Source organism: Alternaria alternata (assembly GCF_001642055.1).
Source record: "Alternaria alternata strain SRC1lrK2f unplaced genomic scaffold CC77scaffold_1, whole genome shotgun sequence".
Classification (NCBI taxonomy): domain Eukaryota; kingdom Fungi; phylum Ascomycota; class Dothideomycetes; order Pleosporales; family Pleosporaceae; genus Alternaria; species Alternaria alternata.
The window spans coordinates 722,188-743,487 of NW_017306190.1; the positions used below are offsets into that span (position 1 = coordinate 722,188).

General features: G+C 53.0%; 6 protein-coding genes across 6 annotated transcripts; 2 read left to right on the forward strand and 4 right to left on the reverse strand.

The window, feature by feature from the left end:
* Positions 1 to 448: 448 nt before the first annotated feature.
* On the reverse strand, positions 449 to 1,466 carry CC77DRAFT_1003962 (S-formylglutathione hydrol; the record flags this gene model as incomplete). The annotated part of the gene is made up of 4 exons (XM_018523234.1): positions 449 to 637; positions 686 to 877; positions 930 to 1,150; positions 1,205 to 1,466. 4 exons carry the CDS (start codon positions 1,464 to 1,466, stop codon positions 449 to 451), a joined length of 864 nt encoding a protein of 287 aa, XP_018391354.1.
* A 348-nt stretch (positions 1,467 to 1,814) lies between these two features.
* Positions 1,815 to 2,444, reverse strand: CC77DRAFT_1003963 (RNA polymerase Rpb6; the record flags this gene model as incomplete). The annotated part of the gene is made up of 3 exons (XM_018523235.1): positions 1,815 to 1,971; positions 2,024 to 2,308; positions 2,398 to 2,444. 3 exons carry the CDS (start codon positions 2,442 to 2,444, stop codon positions 1,815 to 1,817), a joined length of 489 nt encoding a protein of 162 aa, XP_018391355.1.
* A 225-nt stretch (positions 2,445 to 2,669) lies between these two features.
* CC77DRAFT_952141 (hypothetical protein) lies at positions 2,670 to 4,582 on the forward strand. Its single transcript, XM_018535406.1, has 2 exons — positions 2,670 to 2,779; positions 2,833 to 4,582. The coding sequence occupies exons 1-2, from the start codon at positions 2,716 to 2,718 to the stop codon at positions 4,458 to 4,460; spliced, it is 1,692 nt and encodes a 563-aa protein (XP_018391356.1). The 5' UTR covers positions 2,670 to 2,715; the 3' UTR covers positions 4,461 to 4,582.
* A 701-nt stretch (positions 4,583 to 5,283) lies between these two features.
* Positions 5,284 to 7,344, reverse strand: CC77DRAFT_15348 (hypothetical protein). The gene is made up of 3 exons (XM_018530321.1): positions 6,670 to 7,344; positions 6,052 to 6,619; positions 5,284 to 5,998 (listed from the first exon to the last, which is right to left on the reverse strand). The coding sequence occupies exons 1-3, from the start codon at positions 7,221 to 7,223 to the stop codon at positions 5,411 to 5,413; spliced, it is 1,710 nt and encodes a 569-aa protein (XP_018391357.1). The 5' UTR covers positions 7,224 to 7,344; the 3' UTR covers positions 5,284 to 5,410.
* Positions 7,345 to 8,608: 1,264 nt separating this feature from the next.
* Positions 8,609 to 9,693, reverse strand: CC77DRAFT_925062 (syntaxin-5; the record flags this gene model as incomplete). The annotated part of the gene is made up of 2 exons (XM_018533839.1): positions 8,609 to 8,640; positions 8,691 to 9,693. The coding sequence occupies 2 exons, from the start codon at positions 9,691 to 9,693 to the stop codon at positions 8,609 to 8,611; spliced, it is 1,035 nt and encodes a 344-aa protein (XP_018391358.1).
* Positions 9,694 to 10,159: 466 nt separating this feature from the next.
* On the forward strand, positions 10,160 to 21,274 carry CC77DRAFT_15385 (hypothetical protein). The gene is made up of 3 exons (XM_018530322.1): positions 10,160 to 10,671; positions 10,725 to 14,307; positions 14,593 to 21,274. Exons 1-3 carry the CDS (start codon positions 10,625 to 10,627, stop codon positions 20,887 to 20,889), a joined length of 9,927 nt encoding a protein of 3,308 aa, XP_018391359.1. The 5' UTR covers positions 10,160 to 10,624; the 3' UTR covers positions 20,890 to 21,274.
* Positions 21,275 to 21,300: the final 26 nt, after the last annotated feature.

Consider the following 21,300-nt stretch of genomic DNA (forward strand, 5'->3'; position numbering starts at 1 on the left):
GCGCCAAGAGTCCATGGTGGGATGTCCGCACGCCCAATTTGATCGAGTGACACGTGCGCACGAGATTTTGATTTTGGAATGGCAGCCTGCTCGGTGAGTATTTCACCGACATTGTAGACCTGTCAATAAGACAGTGCGAGATTGGCAGCCTTTACGTACGTTGCGTCATACTAAGAATCAACTCTGCAAATGAAATGTGTTCTTCATCACTACTTTATGTCGACAGCTTCCATAGCCCATTACGTCGATCTCCCCATAATTGATACACAGGATTTTGGTGCCTAAAAGAGTAGGCATCAGCAGGACATGTGATCACCAATACGGCAGCAAAAATTTGCAACATGTGTACGAATTGGATTCTATTATGTTCTATAGTTTCTCTCTGATACCCGAACCGCTTCTGTCGTAGTGAGCAGTCTGCAGTGATAAGAGTCGTCAGGCCGACTTACTACGCGTTCAGATGCTTCGCCGCCCACTCGACGTGGTCATCGGCAAATGTAGCCATGAAGTAGTAGCTGTGGTCGTAGTCGGGCTGCATACGTAGTTGAATGCCCTTGTCGTTGCCAGATTCCTTAGCTGCCTTGACGAAGTTCTCTGGAAGTAGTTGGCCTTGCTTGTAGAAGTTGTCTCCGGTGCCCTGGCCTAGTCAGTAACATACTTTAGCACTGTCTTTTGGTATACGCACCACGTCGATGAGCACCTCCAGAGGACCCTTCCATTGCTTTACCAGCTCTGACGCATCGTGCTCTTTCCACTTTTGTTGCTGGTCTTCGCCAAAGTATCCCTTGAATGCCTTCTGACCCCACGGACAGTTGATAGGGTTGGCGATAGGGGCGAATGCGGAGACGGACTTGTACATGCCAGGGTTCTTGAGGAACTATCATTGATGGTTAGTGAAGTCCTTTGGAACAGGTTTACAGTAGACCAACCAATGTCAATGCGCCGTGACCGCCCATGCTGTGCCCTGTGATGCTGACTTTGCTCGAGTCGAGTTCTTTGAAGGATGAGAACAACGCTTCAGGAAGCTCCTTGGTGATGTAAGAGTACATCTTGTAGCCCTTCGACCATGGGTCCTTGGTGGCATCGACGTAAAAGCCTGCGCCAGATCCAAAGTCGTATGCTTCATCTTCACCTTCGATCTGAAGACCTCCTAGCCAGCGGGTTAGTCGGGTACTCGGAACTTGAATTCACAGAAAAGACGCACTTGGTGATGTGTCGGGGTATACGACGGCAATGCCGTGCTTAGCTGCGCCGTGCTGGAAGAAGCCCTTCTCCGAGCAGTTGTTGCCGGTACATGTGAGTCCAGAGAGGTAGAACAGAACGGGGACCTTGGCTCCGGACTTGAGTGCTTGCGGAGGTAGGAACATGTTAAGCTCCATGTCTGTGTTTGTGCTCTCGGACTTGTGCTTCAACTTGAGAAGCTTGCCCCCAAAGGAGGCAATGGTACCTGTGGTTTCGAAAGACATATTGGACAGTGTGGAATAGCGGGAGAATCGTGTAGGAGGCTGAAATGCAGATACAAGTCGAGGGGTCCTTGGAAGTTTTGTGAGCAGGCGCATTGGGTGACGTTGTGCCTGGAATTAGTGCGGGGGCAAATAGCTATGTCAAGCTACCCCACCTTCCTCTAGACTTTTGGCTTGTTACAGGAATGTTATCCGCGGATCCGCACATGCAACGGACAAGGCTTGGAGTTAACGGAGATCGGGTGAGATTCGGGATATAATTGCGCAACCACTTAGAGACTCCTTTCGCCGATATGCCCCATATTTAGCCAAACAAAACTCCTTATCAGATGCAACCAAACACTCAATATCTCATGTCAGAAGCTCTTCACAAGTCCAGTCCTCGTAGTATCCATCAGGCAGATACCGCCGTACGACGAGCGGGATCTTTTTCTCTTGCAGCTCTTTCGCAGCAATCTGCAGAGGGTCGGTCATTCCTTCCACGTCAATCAACACCGGAGCGTTACCACTGCGACGTTGTTAGTCTTTGCGCGCCTTCCTTTCGTCAAGCTGTAGCCTACCTGATTTGAAGCGCCCTTGTACCCAAGACACGCGCCTTCTCGTACTTTGTCATGTATGGAGTGGTTGTGCGCTTGTCGTTAGGAACCTTCTTGTCCTTTTCGCTCGTGACTGTGTTCTTGGATGCTTCTTTGGCAGCAGCAGCCGCGTTGGCATCGCCTGATACTACTACGTTGTCGTCGTTGGGGTCGGCGTTGTCTGGGTCTTCACCACCGCCAGGCTGGTCGTCTTCGTCGTCCATGAGATCGGGCTCGGCTTCCTCGTCGAACTCGATGAGAGGCTCGTCGCTGTTCAAGTTAGACTATGTTGGAATATCTTCTGCCATACTCCAAGTAGTGCACCTGGTGAAGGAAGCATGGAGATAGAATCAACATACACATCACCGGCACCGCCATCGTAGTCGTCACCGCCGTAGTCGGACATTGTTGCAGTCGATGTAGGGTTTACGCGTAGGTGTGTCTTGTGAAGCTGTGTAGAGTATTACGCGTGAAAGATGGGGTGCACTGTGTATGCCTGATGCGATGCGACGGTAAAGAAAGTTCGCGATCAGAAATCGCAGGGGTCGGCGTCGGCGTCGGCGCTAGCGCAAGAACTCTTGGCATCCGAAAAATACAGTGGACCTTGAATATCGTCCATGGTTCTCCGCATCCTTGAGCCGCTTATCATAAACAACCCGCAAGTTGTAGGCATCGCTATGGCTCCGAAACGGAAACCCACAGAGGATATTGGAACGTTGCCGCAGAAGAGGTCTCGCAAAGGTATGACAACCCAACCACCATGACGTTGTCACCAAAAGCTAACATTCCCGGAGGTGCTGCGGAGAAGACTGCCGAGCAGGATTATGCTTCAGACGATTCAACCGATTACAAGGTCAATTACACCGACAACGGCACATTAAGGGCTGAGAGCGAGGCTCGCCGCGCTTGGAACTATGTGTGTCCAACCTGCTCGCAACGCTTCAACCGACCATGTCGCCTCGAGACGCACATGCGAAGTCACAACAAGGAGCGACCGTTCGTCTGCACCGAGCCCGGCTGCGACAAGACGTTTCCACGAAAAGACCACTTGCAGCGCCACCTGAAGAACGCCCATAGCGACCCGGCAACCGAGCGAACGTTCACATGCGATTGGAATGGGTGTGGCAAGAGTTTCACCTCCAATGGCAGGCTCCAGAGGCATCGAGACGTCCACGAGTCCAAGTTCTACTGCACCGACTTTCCCCCGTGCAACGAAGCGTTCAGGAAGGCGAAGGCGTTAGAGGCACATATCAAGAGTCAGCACCTGGAAGTCAAGCCCTACACCTGCCCTCGTGTGGATGAAGAGACAGGCGAGAGATGCACGAGTGGCTTTCAGACTGAGGGGGCATTGCAACGGCATATGCAAAGGGCACACGCATACACGCAAGAGCAGGGTCACTTCTGCATGCTATGCGTGACTGGTACGGAACCGGAAACAATGCAGACCGAGTCTGGGGAAACAGTCACAGTTCCCGCGCAACTTCCGTCATTCGCTACGAAAGAAGAGCTAGAGGCGCACACGAGTGAGTGCCACCCACCTGTGTGTGCAGAGTGCGGCCAGAAGTTCAAGACTGCATCCAATCTAAAGACGCACTTCGACACAGCACATGGCGACCCACAAGAACAATCGCAGTATGCTTGTCCCAGACTAGGCTGTGAGAGTGTCTTCAACCGGAAACACAACCTCACTGTCCATATCCAGACCGTCCACGATAAACAGTTCAAGTACTCGTGTACATCAGATGCTCTGCAGAATTCCAAACACGCAGATCTGAAAGCCTGGAATGGCGAGAATGCATGCGGCGCTTCCTTCAAAGCGAAGTCGTCTCTCGATCAGCACGTACGGACACATCACCTTGGTCTCGGCAACCGCAAACAGTTGCGAAAAGCTGCAAAGTCAAAGAAGAAGTCAGAGCCCTCGATGCTGACCATGCTTACTGGAGTTGGCTATGAACAAGGCCGAGAGATCCCTTGTTTGGTCAAGACATGTGAGTATCGCTTCTACATGGACCGTGATCTACGACGTCATCTGCTCGCCGAACACAACATCCCCGATGATGAGATTGAGGAGATGATTCAAGAGCGTGACGCCATTAGTGGAGGACAGTTCTGGATTGGTGGTTTCGATGATTCGATGAATATGTTCGACTCTGTTACGCCAAGCATGCCAGAGACGCCGGTTCAATATTTCATGGAAGGTAACACCTCCATGCTACCTTACCCTGACCCTAAGGCCATGGATGCACATCATGGCTTCTTTGACCAGCAGTTCGATCAGCTCTCACTTCTAAAGGACGATAATGAGATGGATGTAGCAATGGGCTTGGATCATCTGCCACCAGCGATGGATGCCCAAGAGGGCTTGCAATGGGATATGCTAGCTCCAGTCGAGCAATATAACAGCGATCTCACTCGGGGCTGAGATTTTATCGTCGGCCGCGACTGCTGCACGACCGGCATCAAAAGCCAATGGGCATTTTGGAAGGCTGTCTGAAGGATAGTGATGTTTCTACGAGTTACGATTTAGCATGATACCCATATAGCAATCTTACATCTTCAACTACTTGCAAACCTCTTCTGCTACCCTCGCAATGATGCCATGAATTCTGTTTGCAGTTCACAATGTTATGTCAGAAAAAAAGCCATCTTTCGCACATGCCTGCGGGAACCGATACTCACACCATAGCATGATAAACGCATATTTCCTCTTTCGGTCAGCTTCATGCCAAGCCGTCGATTCTAGTGAACGACGTTCGTTCGCTATTTAATCGCCGTAGGGGCGGGAAAATGCTCCGCAAGGGCGGAGAGCTGCTCCGAGCGACTGGCTTGCTAACACTAGTCCGTCTAGACTACCACACCACCACCTCGCTCGTAGCAGCTTATGCAGACAGTCTGGAGCTTGGGCCGCCTGCACCCCACCCAAAAGATGTTCCCAACTGTCAGGGTGAGCCTTCTCTGCACCCAAAAGTCTGGGTCACTACGCAACTGGGACCCGGAACGTGGTGTAGTGATCTCAAGCTTCGTCGTCGACGGAGTTTCAGTACAACATAACATTGTATATCTAGCTATCCAACCAAACGAGATTTTTGGTCTGTTACATGCGGAATCTAGCATATAATATCCGAGAAAAAAATGGAGGAAACGCGTGTTCGTGTGCGCAAAGGGGTATATAGTCGCGAAGATACAAACCCGCCAATGCAGCAAAGAATGGAAGATGATTCCATGTCGGCGCCCGTGCCCGATATAACGCCACGCTGTAAGACGATAACAACAATGATGACGACGCCCAGAGTGAAGCCACTTTGGTAACATCAAAAGCGGAATCTGAGAAAGAATATGTACGAGAACCTGAGGGGAAGACATGTCGCTGCCTCAAGCTGCAGCCTTGACATATCGAGCAAGCGAACTTGCTTCGGGTATGGAAATGGCATGATCCGCTTTGCGAGACGGCCAGTCCTCATGTTCGAGTTCCGCCGTCAGAGTCGTGTTGTGTTGCGCTTCCCAGTCTCGTCGCCACATCTCAAATTTGAGATCCCACCTCTGCAACAGCCTCTTTCGTCTCACTTCAATGACTGCGTCAAGCCTCTCCAACTCTTTCTGATATTCAGCCTCTTTCCTGACTTTTTCATTTTCATGATCTACAAGTAATTGTTGCAGCTCAGCTTCCTGCGTTTCTATCCTTCGTTTTGTGTCCAGCTCTTGCCTTGCCCGTAAGACGTTGATCGCACTCGCGTGCTTTCTTGGGAGATCCTGTTGAATCATTCTTTGACGATCTAGCTTCTTGAAGTCTTCTTCTGACACAGTATGCGCGCGCTCCTCATCGTTTCTTGTACCCAAGCAGTAAGCCTCGATATACTTTAATGCTGTTGCTACGTTTTGTGTTTCCTGGGATTGCGCTTTCAGAAGGTCATGTTCAGCGAGGAGCTGTCGTTCTTCTAGCCGCTCGAGGTCCTCGTTGTGCTGCAGAGGTTTAGTCATCTGACATGTATCACGATAGTTCGATTCACACATACCTTTTCAACTCGCTCCTCTCTCTTGATCCTATATTGCGCCTCTAGAAGCACCATCGAGCACCGATGGTACGTTGACAAAGCTTTTCTCTGATTGCACTCGAAAGAAGAAACACGTTCAAACTGCTCCTTTTGTTGTGTCCTGAAGCTCTTGAAAGCCTCGTTCGCCAACGCTGAGTCAATATTGATCGCCTCGTGCCGGCTGCGTCTGGCTGGGACTTGCGCCAAAGCAGAAGGCTTTTCTGAACTTGGAAGATTCTTGGTTGGATGTGGCGGGTCGGCAGTTGATATTGCGATCTCACAATAGCCAGAGTCACGGAAAGCGGAGTCAGACAGGTCGACAGCATGATCCATAGCAGGCTTAGTCTCTTCTTTCGTCTGAACGATCTCCAATACTGAGCGCGGTATTACGCTTCCACAGCACTCGGGCGTAACATGTGAGCCTCTCTTTGACGCCTCCTGTATATGCGCGCGGGTATCGTAGTCAGACAACGTGTGACCGCATGCCAGCTTTGCGCCTCGTGGCTTGCTGTGGTGTCTGTGGTGTGAGGCCGACGTAGTGCAAGTGCTACTGGAAAGATTTTAGCAAGAGGGTTACAATATTCACTGACCCTGACATACCCCGAGTCTCTTCGGAACATGGAGAAGATGGCGGAGCTACGCTTCTTCCGCGAGTGCGCTTGCCGTGACGATGTCGAGCTAGAAACGACAGAAGGAGCGATGGACAGTGTCGATGATTGCCTTGATTTGAAGTCACACTCAGGACGTTCAGCGACGGTTGTAGGGTTCTCGGCAATACATGTAGGCTGTGGAAGCGCTGTGGGTACTCTCTTCGTGGTTGAGCCGTCGCTAGAGAATAGATGGTCTCTTGATGTCCGGGAAGGCGCCGAGGTGAAGCTTGTTGACTGTGTTTCCTGGGAGTGAATTGAGCGGGAACTTCTCTGATCGCTATCCAACGTCATAGTCGAGATTGCACGAGAAATGGTTTTGGGCGGGGGTACGAAGCGATAAGGATCCGGGATACCGGATTCGCGAGCAAGCAGGGCCAACTCAGCGTCGAGATGGTCTTCATTCTGATTTATAGGCAGGCCCAGGGCTTCGGAGAGATAGACAGCATCGTCAAATATGGGTGCCGTGCCGAGTGCGGCGGTTTCGTCCCATATGCGGTCAAGCATTGCGCCGGAGCGCGCATGCACTTGCCTGTTGGTTGATGTCAAGAGTTCGCTACCAAGACATGCGGGCGGCGGCGAAGGGGTTGTGTCTCTTTGCGTAGGACAGAGGCGTCAGAGGCGCAAGGGCCGGCACACACAATCTTGGGCGACTAACGGAGGGGTGCAGCAGAGACAGGGCGGATCAGGTGTCGAGGTCGCAAGTCGGTGTGAGAGTGTGGTTGACATACGGATGGAAGGAGAGGGCGCTAGTGAGATAGAAGACGCCCACACGCCCACTCTGCAGCAGGTGGATCATCTGCTGATGCTGCATTCAGCATGTCGCTTGCATGCCATCCCACTCGCCCGAATCCAAAATGACATCTGTTCAAGGCCGCTAATGAGTTTGCGCCCGTCAAACTAACGCAGCTATCCGGCCGATGTTGCGCCGTTCTTTTCGTCATGTCGCACTTCCCAGCTTTCGCACCGCCAATGGGGCGACCTAGTGACGATCTAACAACCGTTGTTATCACCTCCGGCCTCTCCTGGAGGTGGCATGCATAGTTCGGCGCCTGTCAACCGTCTTCCTACGACTCGTAGCGGTGTAGCCGGAGTACTTACCCGGTAGTTCACCAAGTGATTGACGTATAGCTTCGGCATTGCAGCTTAGTTCCCACCCGTTCCGACGTCAAGACTGGTCGCGCTGATGTACATACTAGCGGCGGACATCGGGGGCATCCTTGAGTCACCGGTCATATGTACTTTCTTTGCGACGTTGGTGATACGGCGCAAAGACTTTTCCACAGCGAGCAGCCGTAAATGTGGATAACCGCGCAGTTTGGTTTCATCCCATGGTCGATCGCACCGTTGCCTTGATCGATGACGCATGTGGTGGTGATGATCTTCGGCGCGTACTCCCGTCGAGCAAAAGCAGATGTGCACCCGTCACAGCACTCTGTTGAAGACATGTTCAAATTCACAAAAAAGTAAAAGCTGTCCATTCCGAGCATCGTCGCAATGATGCTGCTACTACTCTAAGCGACCATGTACCGACCCGCATGTTGTACATATGCAGCCAAGGCCCGCAAGTGAAGATCGGATAGTGCACAGACATGGATCGGGCTACTGGATACATAGACCCCCACATTCGGGATAAAAAGTCTCAAGGTGTTGCACGTGAAAGAGAAATAAGCTTCATTAATAGTGACTTAACCGGCCTGCTCATGACGTAATGGTGTTCATGGGAGCGTAGGTACAAAAGGAACAAACAATAAAAAAGTATAGATACAAGTGAAAAAGAGTGCAGCGTTGTATGCAACAGCTTCTCTACCAGGACGATGCCAGACCGAGCTGGTGATGGTGCCTCTAGTCTTCCTGAACGCCGGAACATGCCATAACATTGAAGCGCAAATCTATCCGGAAATGAGTACCCAGAGTAAAAAGACTGCGCCTTGTTAGCTTTCTGATCATGCATTGGAGATGGAAGACACGTACAAATCATTAGCACACCGAACATCTTTGCAACAAGCCACCTGTTACCCTGCACACGGCTCCAGTACTTCATCAATTCGCGTTGGGCACCCTCGACATTGTCTACAACGTCCTCAGTGTTGGCGTCGATACGCTGGATCTGCTCTCCTTGTTCAGATACCATCTGGGCGAGCTGACTGAAGATGCCTCCTAGCTCTTGAATGGTAGACTCTATCGACTCGATTGCCCGTCCTCTCTCTTGAATGTATGCGTTCTGGGGCTGAGCTTCTTCCATCAGCAGCATCTGTGCATCCGATTGGGGACCGCCTCGCGTCAGAGCCGACGAACCGGAAGGCTCGAGCGAGAGTAGGTCTTGCTGCACTGCGCTAGTATTGCGGCCAAAACCTCCAGGAGAGCGGCCTCGCTGGGGTGTTTGGTATAACGGGGAATCGGTCCTGCCTGGCTCGAGGCTGCTGTGGGATTGCTGGGCAGCTGTTGACAGAAATTGTTCGGTGCGCGACCGCGATGCCTGCATGTTCTTTGTCCGCACTTCGAGGACATCCTTGAAGTTCATTCCCACGTTTTGTAGTTTGTCTTTTAGCAGTCCCACGACATTGCTGTTGTGCTCTCCCTCTTGATCCACACCAGGTTTCGACTTGGGGTGTTGCTTGGAGTTCATCTGTTGGAGAGCCTGCACCTGGCCTGACAGGGCGGTCATATCTTGCTTGATGACAAAAGTGAGCTCGTCAAACTCGACGGGCCGATCGTCAAAAAGCGTCTTGCGCTTGGCCAGCTGTGAGAGGCGCTCGAGCTTCTGCATGGTGCTTGCGACACCTCGGGCAACGTCTGCGGCATTGCGCGCAAACTCGGAGCGTTGACGCCGTGGGTTGGCATTTGCCTGTGCCTTCTCTTGCTGTGTGAGGAGCGACTGCCGTTGCGCGCCCGTCTTGGATTGTGCCTGCCGTCGCTGAGCCTGCGCAAGAATAGAGCGGAACTCGTCGGTGCGGTCTTGTATCGATACGGCCATGGCGACGGTTTGTTGTGTTGTGGGTAAGCGGAAAAGGGGAGGCGCACACCACCTGTCGGCAGAACAGCGAGGCTGTGCGGATGCGGATGCGCTGGAAGGGTGGAAGTTGCACCGGGGTAGAAGACGGATGTGCGCTCAGTTGGTGGAATGCTCAAGCCGCGTCTCTCGTAGTATCAGGGCAGCAATGGCAAGGCCGAGGGGTGTTCTGATGCGACGCGGAAGTCTGCCCGGGTACGTGGCGTAGGGGAAATGACTGCGGTCACTAGTTTTCACTCTAGCGTTGGACAGGATTTCGGGGGACGCAGACGTGCGTGCTAGTGGATCGAGTTGTCCGTGGGGGGAGGTCGAGCAGCAAAAAGTGGAATATGTTGAGGGTTGAAGCGCGGGCTGGGGTGAATTGGGGAACGTGGCCCATGTCACGTCCTAATTTAGGGCTGTCGTCTGCGCCACACCTGACGGGGCTGCAATCCGATAGTGGCACTGGCCTTTGAGCCGTAAAGCCGTCAAGCCGCGCGGAGAATTGGTGCTGTGACGAAATTGATGGATTGCAGCTTCACTGCCGTCACTCTTCCTCCCTCTGCTCATTTCAACTCTACCGTGGGTGGGCGATTCTTGGTCTCATTTCAGGTCGGGCCTTCAGCACGCGCAGCAGGTGACGTTATCCCGGAAGCTTGGTCGAACCCGCAGCCAGTCCCTCCCGCCTTGCTCCAGCCACGCTGTCTATCACCATCGCTCCGGCTGTCAACCACCCCCTCAGTGCTGCAATCGCGCACCACCCAGCCAGCATCTTTGTCGCAGTGTCTGTCTCGGTAGACATCCTCTCACCTCCCTGGATTGCATGCGCTGTAGGATATAGCTGGCTTTGGGCTCCGCCCTAGTAGAGCTAGAGTGGTGTGCATATCCTATACCCCGACTTTGATACTACTCCAGCATGTCCGGCCCATTCCGCTTCCAGGCGGAAGAAGCTAGGTCACCACTGTAGGTGGCAACTATACACATGCAGTATGCATTCATAGACTGACTCGTGCTAGCGACCGGAGCGCGTCGCCCTTCTCCGCAGGCCAGCCCGTGTCATTCAAGACCAACGTCAATCGTGCCAAAACAAAGAAATGGGTGCAGGCGAAGAAGAACGCCTATGATGGCGATGACTGGGGCGACTATGACGAGTACGATGAATACGGCGTTAACCAGGAGCCGCAACAGTCACAAGCGCCGGCGCAGCGATACTATGCCCAGCGTCTAGAGCAGCCGTCGCGCAGCTTCACCGACCCTTCGCAACAGGCGCCTCTCCCAAAAGGCCGGAGGAATTCATTCGAGCACGGAGAAGAACAGCGCGCCTTCTCCTCGACGATACCACACCCCCAGCACAATTACGGCCAACAGCATGAAGAGCCACGGATACAGACAGATGTTGGTGGCTATGGTCAGGGCTACGACACAGGAGAGAGAGGCGACTTCAGCCCTTCTGCCATGCCCCCGCCCCTTCAGACACGCATATCACAGGTCCCTGCTGATTTCACTCCACCCATCAACACCCAATTCCCTCCTCGCAAGAGCAGCATAGGCCAGGGAGACATGCCAGCGCCGACTTCCCCGCGATCTCGTCAGGGCAGTCAATCCGACAAGCCGCTGCCCTTCATCAGGCCAGCGGACATCTACAAGCGGCATGAGGAGGAGCGGCAACGTGCTTCACTAGAATCGTCGCGACCAAGTCTGGACTCCCTATCTTCCCCAACACGAGACAACATCACCTCTCCTACAGAAGGTGGAAGATCGCTGCAGCCCATGGAAACTGTTGCCGAGCGCAAGAGCGAGTACTATCTGCCTGACTACGATGCAGCAGCCCCGCACCAAGACAAACCGCAATTCCACCAAGACCAGTCTCTTGTGTCACCCCAGGATGACCAGGGCCTACGGTCCGTCGTCGACCAAGCCTTCACTCGCGCTGATGAAAACCGCTCGGTTCCGCCAACACCCATATCAAACGACAACGATTCGAGTTCGGACCTGTTGAGAAGCAATACTGGGAGTACGTCGGGGATCAGTCCAATTATGAGCCGCGTACCCAGCTCTGCAACGTCTGCACTGAGGAACCGTAACCAGGCCGAAGGTAGTACGCCCGCTATTGCAGAAGAACCTAGTGAAACTACGACGCCCATCACCCAGCCAACATCCGCCAATGTTATCGAGCCAATGCACCACGTTCCACGGAAACCCTCGCCAGGTCACAATCGCAACTTCTCCAACTCTTCCATACCGCGCAGCGGCCTTGCTACGCCCACACGTGGTGACAGTCCTGCTCGTTCGCCTGTCTTAGCACCGAGCAGGGACGTGCCCGAACCAGAATCCGCTCTTGTTACAACGGAAAGCAACGAGACGTCCGACGCGATGGAGGGCGGTCTCCAAGGTCCATCCTCTGCCTATGCTACTCGCGAAGCAGACATCGCCACTGCCGCGAGAAACGGGCCAGACAATGGTGCGTCCGAACTCGGTGCAGCAGAGCTTCGGTCACAAGACACCTTCCTGGAGTCGCATAATGCGCAAAGCCCTGTCGACGATGTTTTGCCGCGCGATCGCTCCGAGTCTCCAAGCAAAGGCCGTGTGCAAGCGTTGGCTGGTAAATTTGGAGAGGTAGCTTCGTCAAGACGTGGCTCCACACAATCTAATCGCTCAAGGAATAGTATTCAGTCGTGGGAACGGAGCAATGACAACTCACGTGCGGGGTCTCCAACGAAGACTACTCATTCGAGACACAGCAGTCCTGTCAAAGAATTCCGCCCTCATCTACCAGGCCAATGGGAATCGTACGCAACCACGGCTATGACACCCTCAGATCACGGTGAGCAAGATCGTGGATTGAGCCTCGACACCAATGGCTCAAACTCACTCAATAAAACTGACCTCACGCCAACAACGCCCAAGCACCCAGTCGCTGGCGTATCTGCAGCGGGAACGGACACGTCCGATCCGATTGCTGCACTGAGAGATGCTGGAGCCGCCATGGTCAATTCTATACGCACGACCCTGGGAGCTGATGATAATATATCCGAAAACCAACAGCAGCAGGAACGTCGTACCGACCACGGCAACGTTTACCTCCCTAGACCCCTTCAGTTGGATCGTACGATCACTAGCAACTCAAGTGCACCACCAACTCCCCCTGCAAAGGATACACCAGAGTCAGAATTCCCGCCACCAGCACCTCTGAAAGACCGATCCTCACAGCCCTTCGAGAGCCAGTTCAAGCGACCAAGTCTTGACCCCCAATTGAGTACTGATCCGTCAGCTGAAGACCAAGAAAGCGATCGTTTGCGCAAGGAGATTGTCGCAAGCCTCAGTCCGTTCAAGGCTCCAGCGTCACCGGCTAGTGAAGCCAATCGATCCTCGCTTGCGCCCGTTAGCCCCGGCGCCAATCGTGCCAGCTCTATACTGCCAAGTGAGTATGACACCTACTGGGCGGAAGAAGACCGCGCTTCTCGTCGGTCTTCGCACGAGACTGCACAACACTCTCAAGATCAGCCGTCGGGAAAGACAGTATCTTTTCTACCTCAGTCTGAGGAGCCGACAAAACCGGTGATACTCAACCGATTCAGCTGGGAGGCAAGCAACTCGCAACTGCAAACACCAGAAGAGCAAGCACAGGATGTGCCCGTAGCAAACCCTACAGAAGCATCAACAGCAGCTGTAGTATCCTCCCCAGTCGAGCAAGTTGCAGCTCAGGAACGCCAAGAGTCGTCTGAACCTCTTCCCGACTCATACTTCGGCCCAGATCACACTGTCACGGTCACTAAACCGGATTCTATTAGTCATACTGATATGCCACCACAACCGTCTTCTCCGCCCGTTGATCATGCACGCTCACTTACGAGCCCAATCACTAGCCCTACTCGAGAGGACACACGCTCGCCGGGACTTCATGTTGTCAACACGGAGCTCAATCCAGAAGCCGTGGATCTCCCTCCACGCTTCAGTGCGGATCATGAACCATCGCCGACACTCAAAGAGCCAGACTTGAGTGAAAAACAACAACTCGAGCAGCCCACGGAACATCCTGCCATTCTGCCACCCGTTAGGGATCCCCCAGCGCCCATTGCTGTGCAGGATACTTCACCTATGTCGCCAACCACAGACAAGCCTCTGGGCGCTCGAGAGATTGCAACACTGGCTACAGCTGCTGAGCGAATCGATGCCTACAATGGAACCCGAGAGTACTGGGCGAAGTATGATCATGGCCTTAATGACTGGTTACACTCTGCGCTCGAAGCGAATCCTGATCTTGCTATTCAGAGCTACCCAGTACAGCGAGCCCCTACAAGCTCGGTACGTCATAGGCATACTGGTTCTCTGGCCCTATTTGGAAAGCTTGGAGGATCAAGCAGCCACGATGTGAGCACTGAACAGCATAACAATGCTAGCGTGCCAGTCCCTGCGATCTCAAGCTCCCCCACCACTGCCGCACCCGCTAGCTCAGGATTTGGTGGACGAATAGCAAATCAGCAGATGCAGCTCAAAGGCAAGGACCTGCTTCATACCGCCAACGTATTAGGCGGGAAGGGCATGACTAGCGCTAAGGGATTATTTGCGAAAGGCAAGAGTCGCTTCGGCCGCGAAAAGGTAGACAAATGATCTCTTCTATCCATCTCTTTACACAGCATGCGACGATGCCAAGACAACCTTTTCTTTTGACCCATGGACTACAGTGGGTGATTGGATGGAATCGTATGGACATCGAATGCGGCGTTTATGACCTTGTTTTGGGCGTTTTCGTTCTTTTACCATTGACGACCGTAGTCCTCGCCTGTAGCCCCATAATCATTTGAACGTAATCTCAAGTCTGAATCCAGGTCGGCTCGGCTTCTTTACAGTAGCGTTTTTTTGCTGATGTGATGCGTGAATCAGACTTCTCATGCCCGGGCCGACTCCGCGCCTTCTTCCCGCGAAGCCTCCGAAGAACCCGAACTTGTGACACGAAGATCAAGAGCATCGACAGGACTGAATTTGATACGTTCCAAAACAGAGAAGGAAAAAGAAAAGAGTGAGGAACCCCCAAACGAAGAAAAGAAAAAGCGTCGGTTCTCGTTCTCGTCACAATTCCGCCGTGCCAGTCGCTCCAGAAGCAGACCGAATAGTGTAGCTTTACCGAAAGATACCCCATCGGTCTTTAGCTCGACACCTAAGACCTCGCCTCCCCGTGAGCTCCATCACTATTTGATGGGCGAACGTCGACCGCATTCTTTCCATGCACCAGACTCTTGGGTCGGCACCCCACCTACTGCGCTTAACGAGTACTTTAGTACTACGCCGCCACGTCGAAGCTCCTCACAACCGCGGTTAGGCATATTGCCCTCTCCAGCAAAGAGTGCTTTTTCGAATCCGGACAGAGACACAGCGGACCATGTCCCTCCTGTTCCTCCTATTCCAAGCGAAGTTGCTACCAAGCACTATCGACGCAGGTCCAGTCAGGATAGTGCGAGTCATCGGATGCTGCAGTCCGTTATTCGACACTCAACGCCTCCGATCGTGCCCAACAGGCACTCCATGCCTGCAGCAATTACGATAAATTCGAATAACGAGTATCGCCCAGTATTCGCAGAGGACGACCCCCCGTCCAGTGCTCAAGAAAGAGCTGATGACTATAAGATATTACTGCGTGCTCCAGAGGGATCTTTCCAACCGGATCTGCCCACAGCCGAATCTGGTGATCTTCGACGTGATGGCTTCCAGTTTGACTTCAGTGATGAAGCGTCGAAGAGGGTTGAGCATGACGACATGGATGATGACGATCAACCACCGCAATTGAACCATGATCCACTACCAGTGTCTTCGCAACTTGATCTACAGCAGTCATTCAGGTATAGCAACAAGCACATGGATGTAAGCGATGAGGATAGTGATAAGGAGCCCGTTCGTGGAAGGGGGTTGGCTGTCTTACCAATGCTGGAAACGAAGCAAAAGCCCGATAGTATCAGTCCTGTGCTACCCCCTGTTGGGCCGTCTCCTGGTGCTGTGTCAAACATTAATGACAAAGCAATGGGTATCAAGGATGACGAAGATACCCATGGAGCTGGAATTATCAAGTACGAGAATACGCCTTTTGTTCTGATCCCACAGCAACCAGACGCTGTCGTTGCAACTGAACGACCATCTGCAGATACCATTGGCGCCCCAGGCTCTCGAGAAAACCCTCAAAGTCTTGCAAAACATCCGTCGGTTGAGCTTGAATACAACACGTCTATTCGTGGGAGCTCACCTATTCTGCCTCATCACAGGATCAACGAGATTTCCAGCGCAGAGCGACAAATTGGGTATAGAGATCGCGCCTCCGATGTTGAATCACCTACTCTTGGTCTTCTTGATGATACCTTTCGTACTGGTAAAGTCCGACGGATTCCCTCATCGGAGGCCGAGGTAATTGTTGCGCGCGATGCAACACCTGCATCAGATACACTCGTCGATGACAAAGATGATCAAACTGCGTCAAAACTTGAGAAGACAGATGCAGAGCGTGCCTTCAGCCCCGTGTGGTTTGCCAAGAGTGATTTGCAGCTGCCCGACACGAACACACGGGGTCTCGGGGATGCAGACGAACGCGCGCAAGCCTGTGCAGCGACGTTTGCAGAGGAACCCGGCGAGAACGCAAGGAGTCCACCAGAAACCATTGGCGAGATTGCAGCCCCAGCCCAGCAACAAATACGAGGGCATGGGGAGACTTCGCTTAGCGACACCCTTGCGGGGGCCAATGCTGCAACTGCTGACAGCGACACCTCGACGCGCCGCGTCTCTACGCCGCCTTCTCGGGGCGTCAACGCCGTTGAAGGATATCCCGCATCTGATCTGGTCGATACATCATGGGACCACAGACACTCCACAATTGAACCGCGCGTTGATACAGACGATTCTGATAAGATGAGAGATGAAAGCGACCGCGTAACGCCCGTTGCGCAGGTTCCGCGCATCACCCAGAATGGCCCCGAGACACCCAAGGCTGAAGAACCGCACGACGAGATTTCTCATCCCACAATGTCAAATGGCTACTTCCGTGGCCAGGGCAACTTTCCAGACTTCAAACACCAAGCACATCAACTGCAGGTCTCGAACAATGCTACAACAGCTCCAGAGCGGTCAAGGTCCATGCTCTCGCAAATATCTGCCATGGTCTCAGACGACGGCAACAATCCATATTCACAGACATCTACTGGAAGATCTACCCCGTCTACCATTCGTCGAATGCAACCAGACTCTACCATGAAGCCTTCGGCGGCTCCACCACAGATCCCTGAGGAAGTTTTAACGTCATATGGCGATCATACAGCGAATGGCAGAGATGATGACTTCGATCTTTATGCAGATCACAACGGAGTTGTCAAGGATGTGCAAGACAAGAGTGGCCGGCCGTTGCGGCTTGCAGATCTCCAAGTACCAGGAACAGCGCCACGACCACAGCCATCAAGATCTTCAACCTCCGACATTGGGAGTGCACCAGCATCTCGTGATGGGGAGCATCCAAGATATAGTTTTGAAAGGCCAATGAGCTTCGTTTCAGGGCCTGAAGACCAGGATGGTAAACCTCAAGACCAGATCAACCAGGCCGCAGCCTCGAACGCAATGCAGGTGCTACCAGCTCCTGAGCAGCACCGACATCAACCACAACAATCACGAAATATGGAGACAGTGTACTCGATGAACCCGCCAGCAAGCATGGCTCCGCCATCAGATCAAATCACATCGCGGTACCAACCAGTGCCTGCTCCAGGACCAAGCCCGTCGAAAAACATTTTCCACGCTGTCAAGTCAATCAATCCTGGAAGCAAGACGATTCAGCCAGCTATTGACTCTTGGCGACCCTCGGGCGAATCCGTTTCCCAGCAGGTGCTCTCTGAGAATCCTAATGTCAGTTACCAACCACCACCGACCAATCAACCCTCAGACCATATGTTGCATGAGCCGCAAAGGAGACCGATGATTCCCGGTCAACCAGTTTCGCAGGATGCTCAGAGTTACCCGCAGGCACAAGTGGGATCCCGTGAGATTCAGGCGCATACGCAGGGCAGTGTACCAAGGAACCAGTTTGAACATCATCAGCAGATGATGCAGAGGCAAGCACAATACCCTCGACATCAAGATGCAGAGTTCAGACCACCTACTACTCGTTCACATCCGTCTGCCGAACAAGTACCAAGACAACAAGAGAAGCCATCGAAACCCAGACTTTCATCCATGTTTAAGGGCCTTGGCGGGAAAACCCAAGCAAATTCTCAGCACCCGCCGAGCACTAGCAACACCACCATGCTTTCGGATTCCAAGCCCCTTCCACCCAATCCCAGCTATAGTGCTCCGGTTCAGTCTGTAATGGATAGGTTCACACGACCTAGAGAGGCGTCCAAAGAGAGACCTGCTGAACAGCCCAGGTCTTTCGTGCCACCCAATCGCCCAAGTATGGGTCAGCAACCGCAGTTCATCCAAACCCCATTAGTGGTACCTTCGACCGACTTGCATCGTGATGCAAGGGTGCCCATGACATCTGGTGCCTCAAATGGTTTTCCACCTCTACAACCACCGTCCATGCCCCAAGCCCAGGCTCAGTCGTACCAAGTAACCCAGTCAGGAACACCAGAAAATGGAAAGAAGAAAAGGTTTTCTGGATTTGGAGCTTTGTTCAATCGAGGTGGTGTGAGCGGCGACGGGCCGGCTGCGAAGTCCAAGTTGTCAAAAGAAGGAAAGAAGGCACAGAAGGCTCAACGGAGCTCCTCTGTCCCTCCTGTTCAACCTCCACCATCTCAATGGCTGCCTCAACAACAGCAAACATATAAGCCACAACAGTCCGGTTTGGCATATTATCCTCCTGGACAACTGCCGCCACATACTGTGCGTAATGAGCCACCCATGGGTCCAAAGCTAGGGTTATCTCAGCCAGCACCACATATGAATTCTCAAGGACCACCTCAACAGTATCAACAGGTGCAAAATATGCCGCCGGCACGGAAATCGATGTCCAATACGCGTCCGGAAGAAGGCTCTGCATTCCTCAAGACAAAGCAGCTAGCGATGGAACACCAAGCTCGGCAGAGTAGTTTGCAGTCACACCACCCTCTTGCTTCTAATGCTGGCAATGCAGCACAATCATCAAGCCGAATGTCTGAAAGCACTGTTCCCCACATGCGTCATCCAAGCTCGGGTCCTCCTATTGGTGGATACTACAAACCTCAAGCTGAGCGACCTTCAGCTGAACAGGGAGCCTACGCAGCTTCTTTAGCTGCGCGGCAACAAGCAGAGCAGCACAAACAGCAGCAGATACCTCCACAGGGAGCCTATGAGGTATCGCAGGCTGAGCGACAACAGGAGAGGCAGCAGTCTGCGGGAAGGCAAAGTGTTCATAGGGATCCTCGTCATACTCAGCAATCGGAACGGCAAACACATCCTGGCCCGTCGCCAGAGCAACTCGCTCACCAGGCCTGGCTTGCACAACGCGAGCAACTACGGCAACAGGGGAGACTCACCAACGAACACGATCGGTCATCGCTGAATGACGATGCGCGAGTCCAGCAACTGCACCTACAACAGCAGCAAGACCAACACATGGAACAACGGCAGCCGAACAATGCCCAACCTCTTCCCTACCATAACGCGTCCGAACCCAGACTTCAACACTCTTCTCAAGAAGCTGTTCCTATTTCTCCACCACCTGTTTCTCCTATGCAAGAGCCCAGATATGACGCACCTCCGATACCAGCCGCGTATAATCCTGTTTCTGGGGCTTTTATATCCCCACTTGACCGGGAGCAGCAGCCCATACCAAATCAATTTCATCGTCAAGATTCGGAACCTAGAATGCAAACGGTATCGCCACAGATATCTGCACAGTCTCCAGCTCCTCCCAACGGTCGATCACACTCAGATGCAAGCACTATGTCTCTAGTATCGCCAATCTCAAACTCACCAGCCTTACTTAATTCTTCTCCACCTCCTGTTGGGCAGCGTTACCAGAAGCCAAGGATGAGTAGTATCTCCGAAGTACATCAACAAGACCGCCCATGGCACCTCAACTTCCCAGAGGGCGCCACTGAACAGGAGATTGTTCGAGCACGTCAGGGACAATACATGCAAGAGCGCTTCACTGCTCAACAACAGCAACAGGCTGAGAGAGCTGCTAGCTCACCATCGCCTCGTGCATCGCCGGAACAGATGACGCCAACGACTGTGCCTTCACATGCTCAATCACAGGGCGGCGGTTTCAGAGAACTTCTACCCCGGCACTCTTCACAGCCTGATCCAGAATCACAGGTTACACAGTCTAGTCACGATCTGCAGCCCATGGTCCATCGCGATGCAACTCCTGTACAGCCCACGCCGATACGTCCTGGACAATCTCCACCACCCGCAGCGTACCCTCTCCCCATGTCGCCTGACCCGACGCTAATAGGTAGTCCTGTGAATCCCACCGCAAGCGGTTTACCGCCACCTCCACCCCCGAAGGTCGCCCACAGCCCTGTGCGGCCTGGATTTGGCAGTACGCAACCATTTTCATTCGAGAATCAACGACAACAGTTCCATCATCCCTCGTCTCGAGATGATGGATATGGTTCGTCACAAAGGGTCGTGCCACAGTATGACGAGCAGGTACCAGATGAAGCTCCACCGTCGTACGATGGTCTCGGTGTACCCAACGACGGAATGAACAAGAGTCGTCCAGAAGCACTTCGACCACCTAACATCACGACGAATCTGGAGTATGAATCACGCGGCCGACAACCAGGATCTCGACCACGTCAACCATCGATTGGTATCCTGCAGCACCCACAACCAGCCTCGATGGCTGCATCACCCCAACGCACGTCACCGGACATGGGTGCCGAGTCTCTGCGTCGCCAGCTTCTGCAGCAAGAAAATCTCGCACACATGGAACGCGTCCAGCGCGAACAAGAGCAGCGCGAAAGACATGAACGTGAGAGGCTAGAGCGCGAGGCTGCAAGGGCAAGAGCCAGAGAGCTTGAACGGAGTGCATCTGGTGGCGGACAGGTCCCCAGCCTAAGGAGCGTTGGTGGTAGTACTACTGGGGGACCTTCAGGCTGGGAGAGACGCGGAAGTTATAGCAGACCGGTGTTTGAGTTGCCTGCTGTTGAGGATGACGAACCCACTATGAAGGCGACTAGCTACCCTGGACAGGAGTGGGTACCGCCTATGTGGGATGGTGACTGAGCCCTACGCCCTAATTCGCCCTTTTTCTTTTCTCCACAATCGTCTCAGTCGAGTTTCCACTATCTGTCATAATCCCTATTCATAATTCCTTGGAAGCGATAGGGTCTCGTTTTTCCTTTTCGCGTATACCACCACATCATCGCATCTAGGTCTATCTACGCGTTTTGAGCAAATTTGGATACCCCAATCGTTTCTTTCTGTACACATCGGACAGTTTCGGTCTTATTTTTCCTATGATTGTACGGTTCCTGTGTTTAGATGTTTAATCGTGGCCGAACTCATAGGCTGATTTGAAGTTGGGCACAACGGTGTCAGTCTCGTATATATGTCCCCGTATTTAGTAATGTAATTTGCTATACCATAAGCAAGATTTACTCAGCAATACGGTACCGATTCTTTTCCATTGGCTGG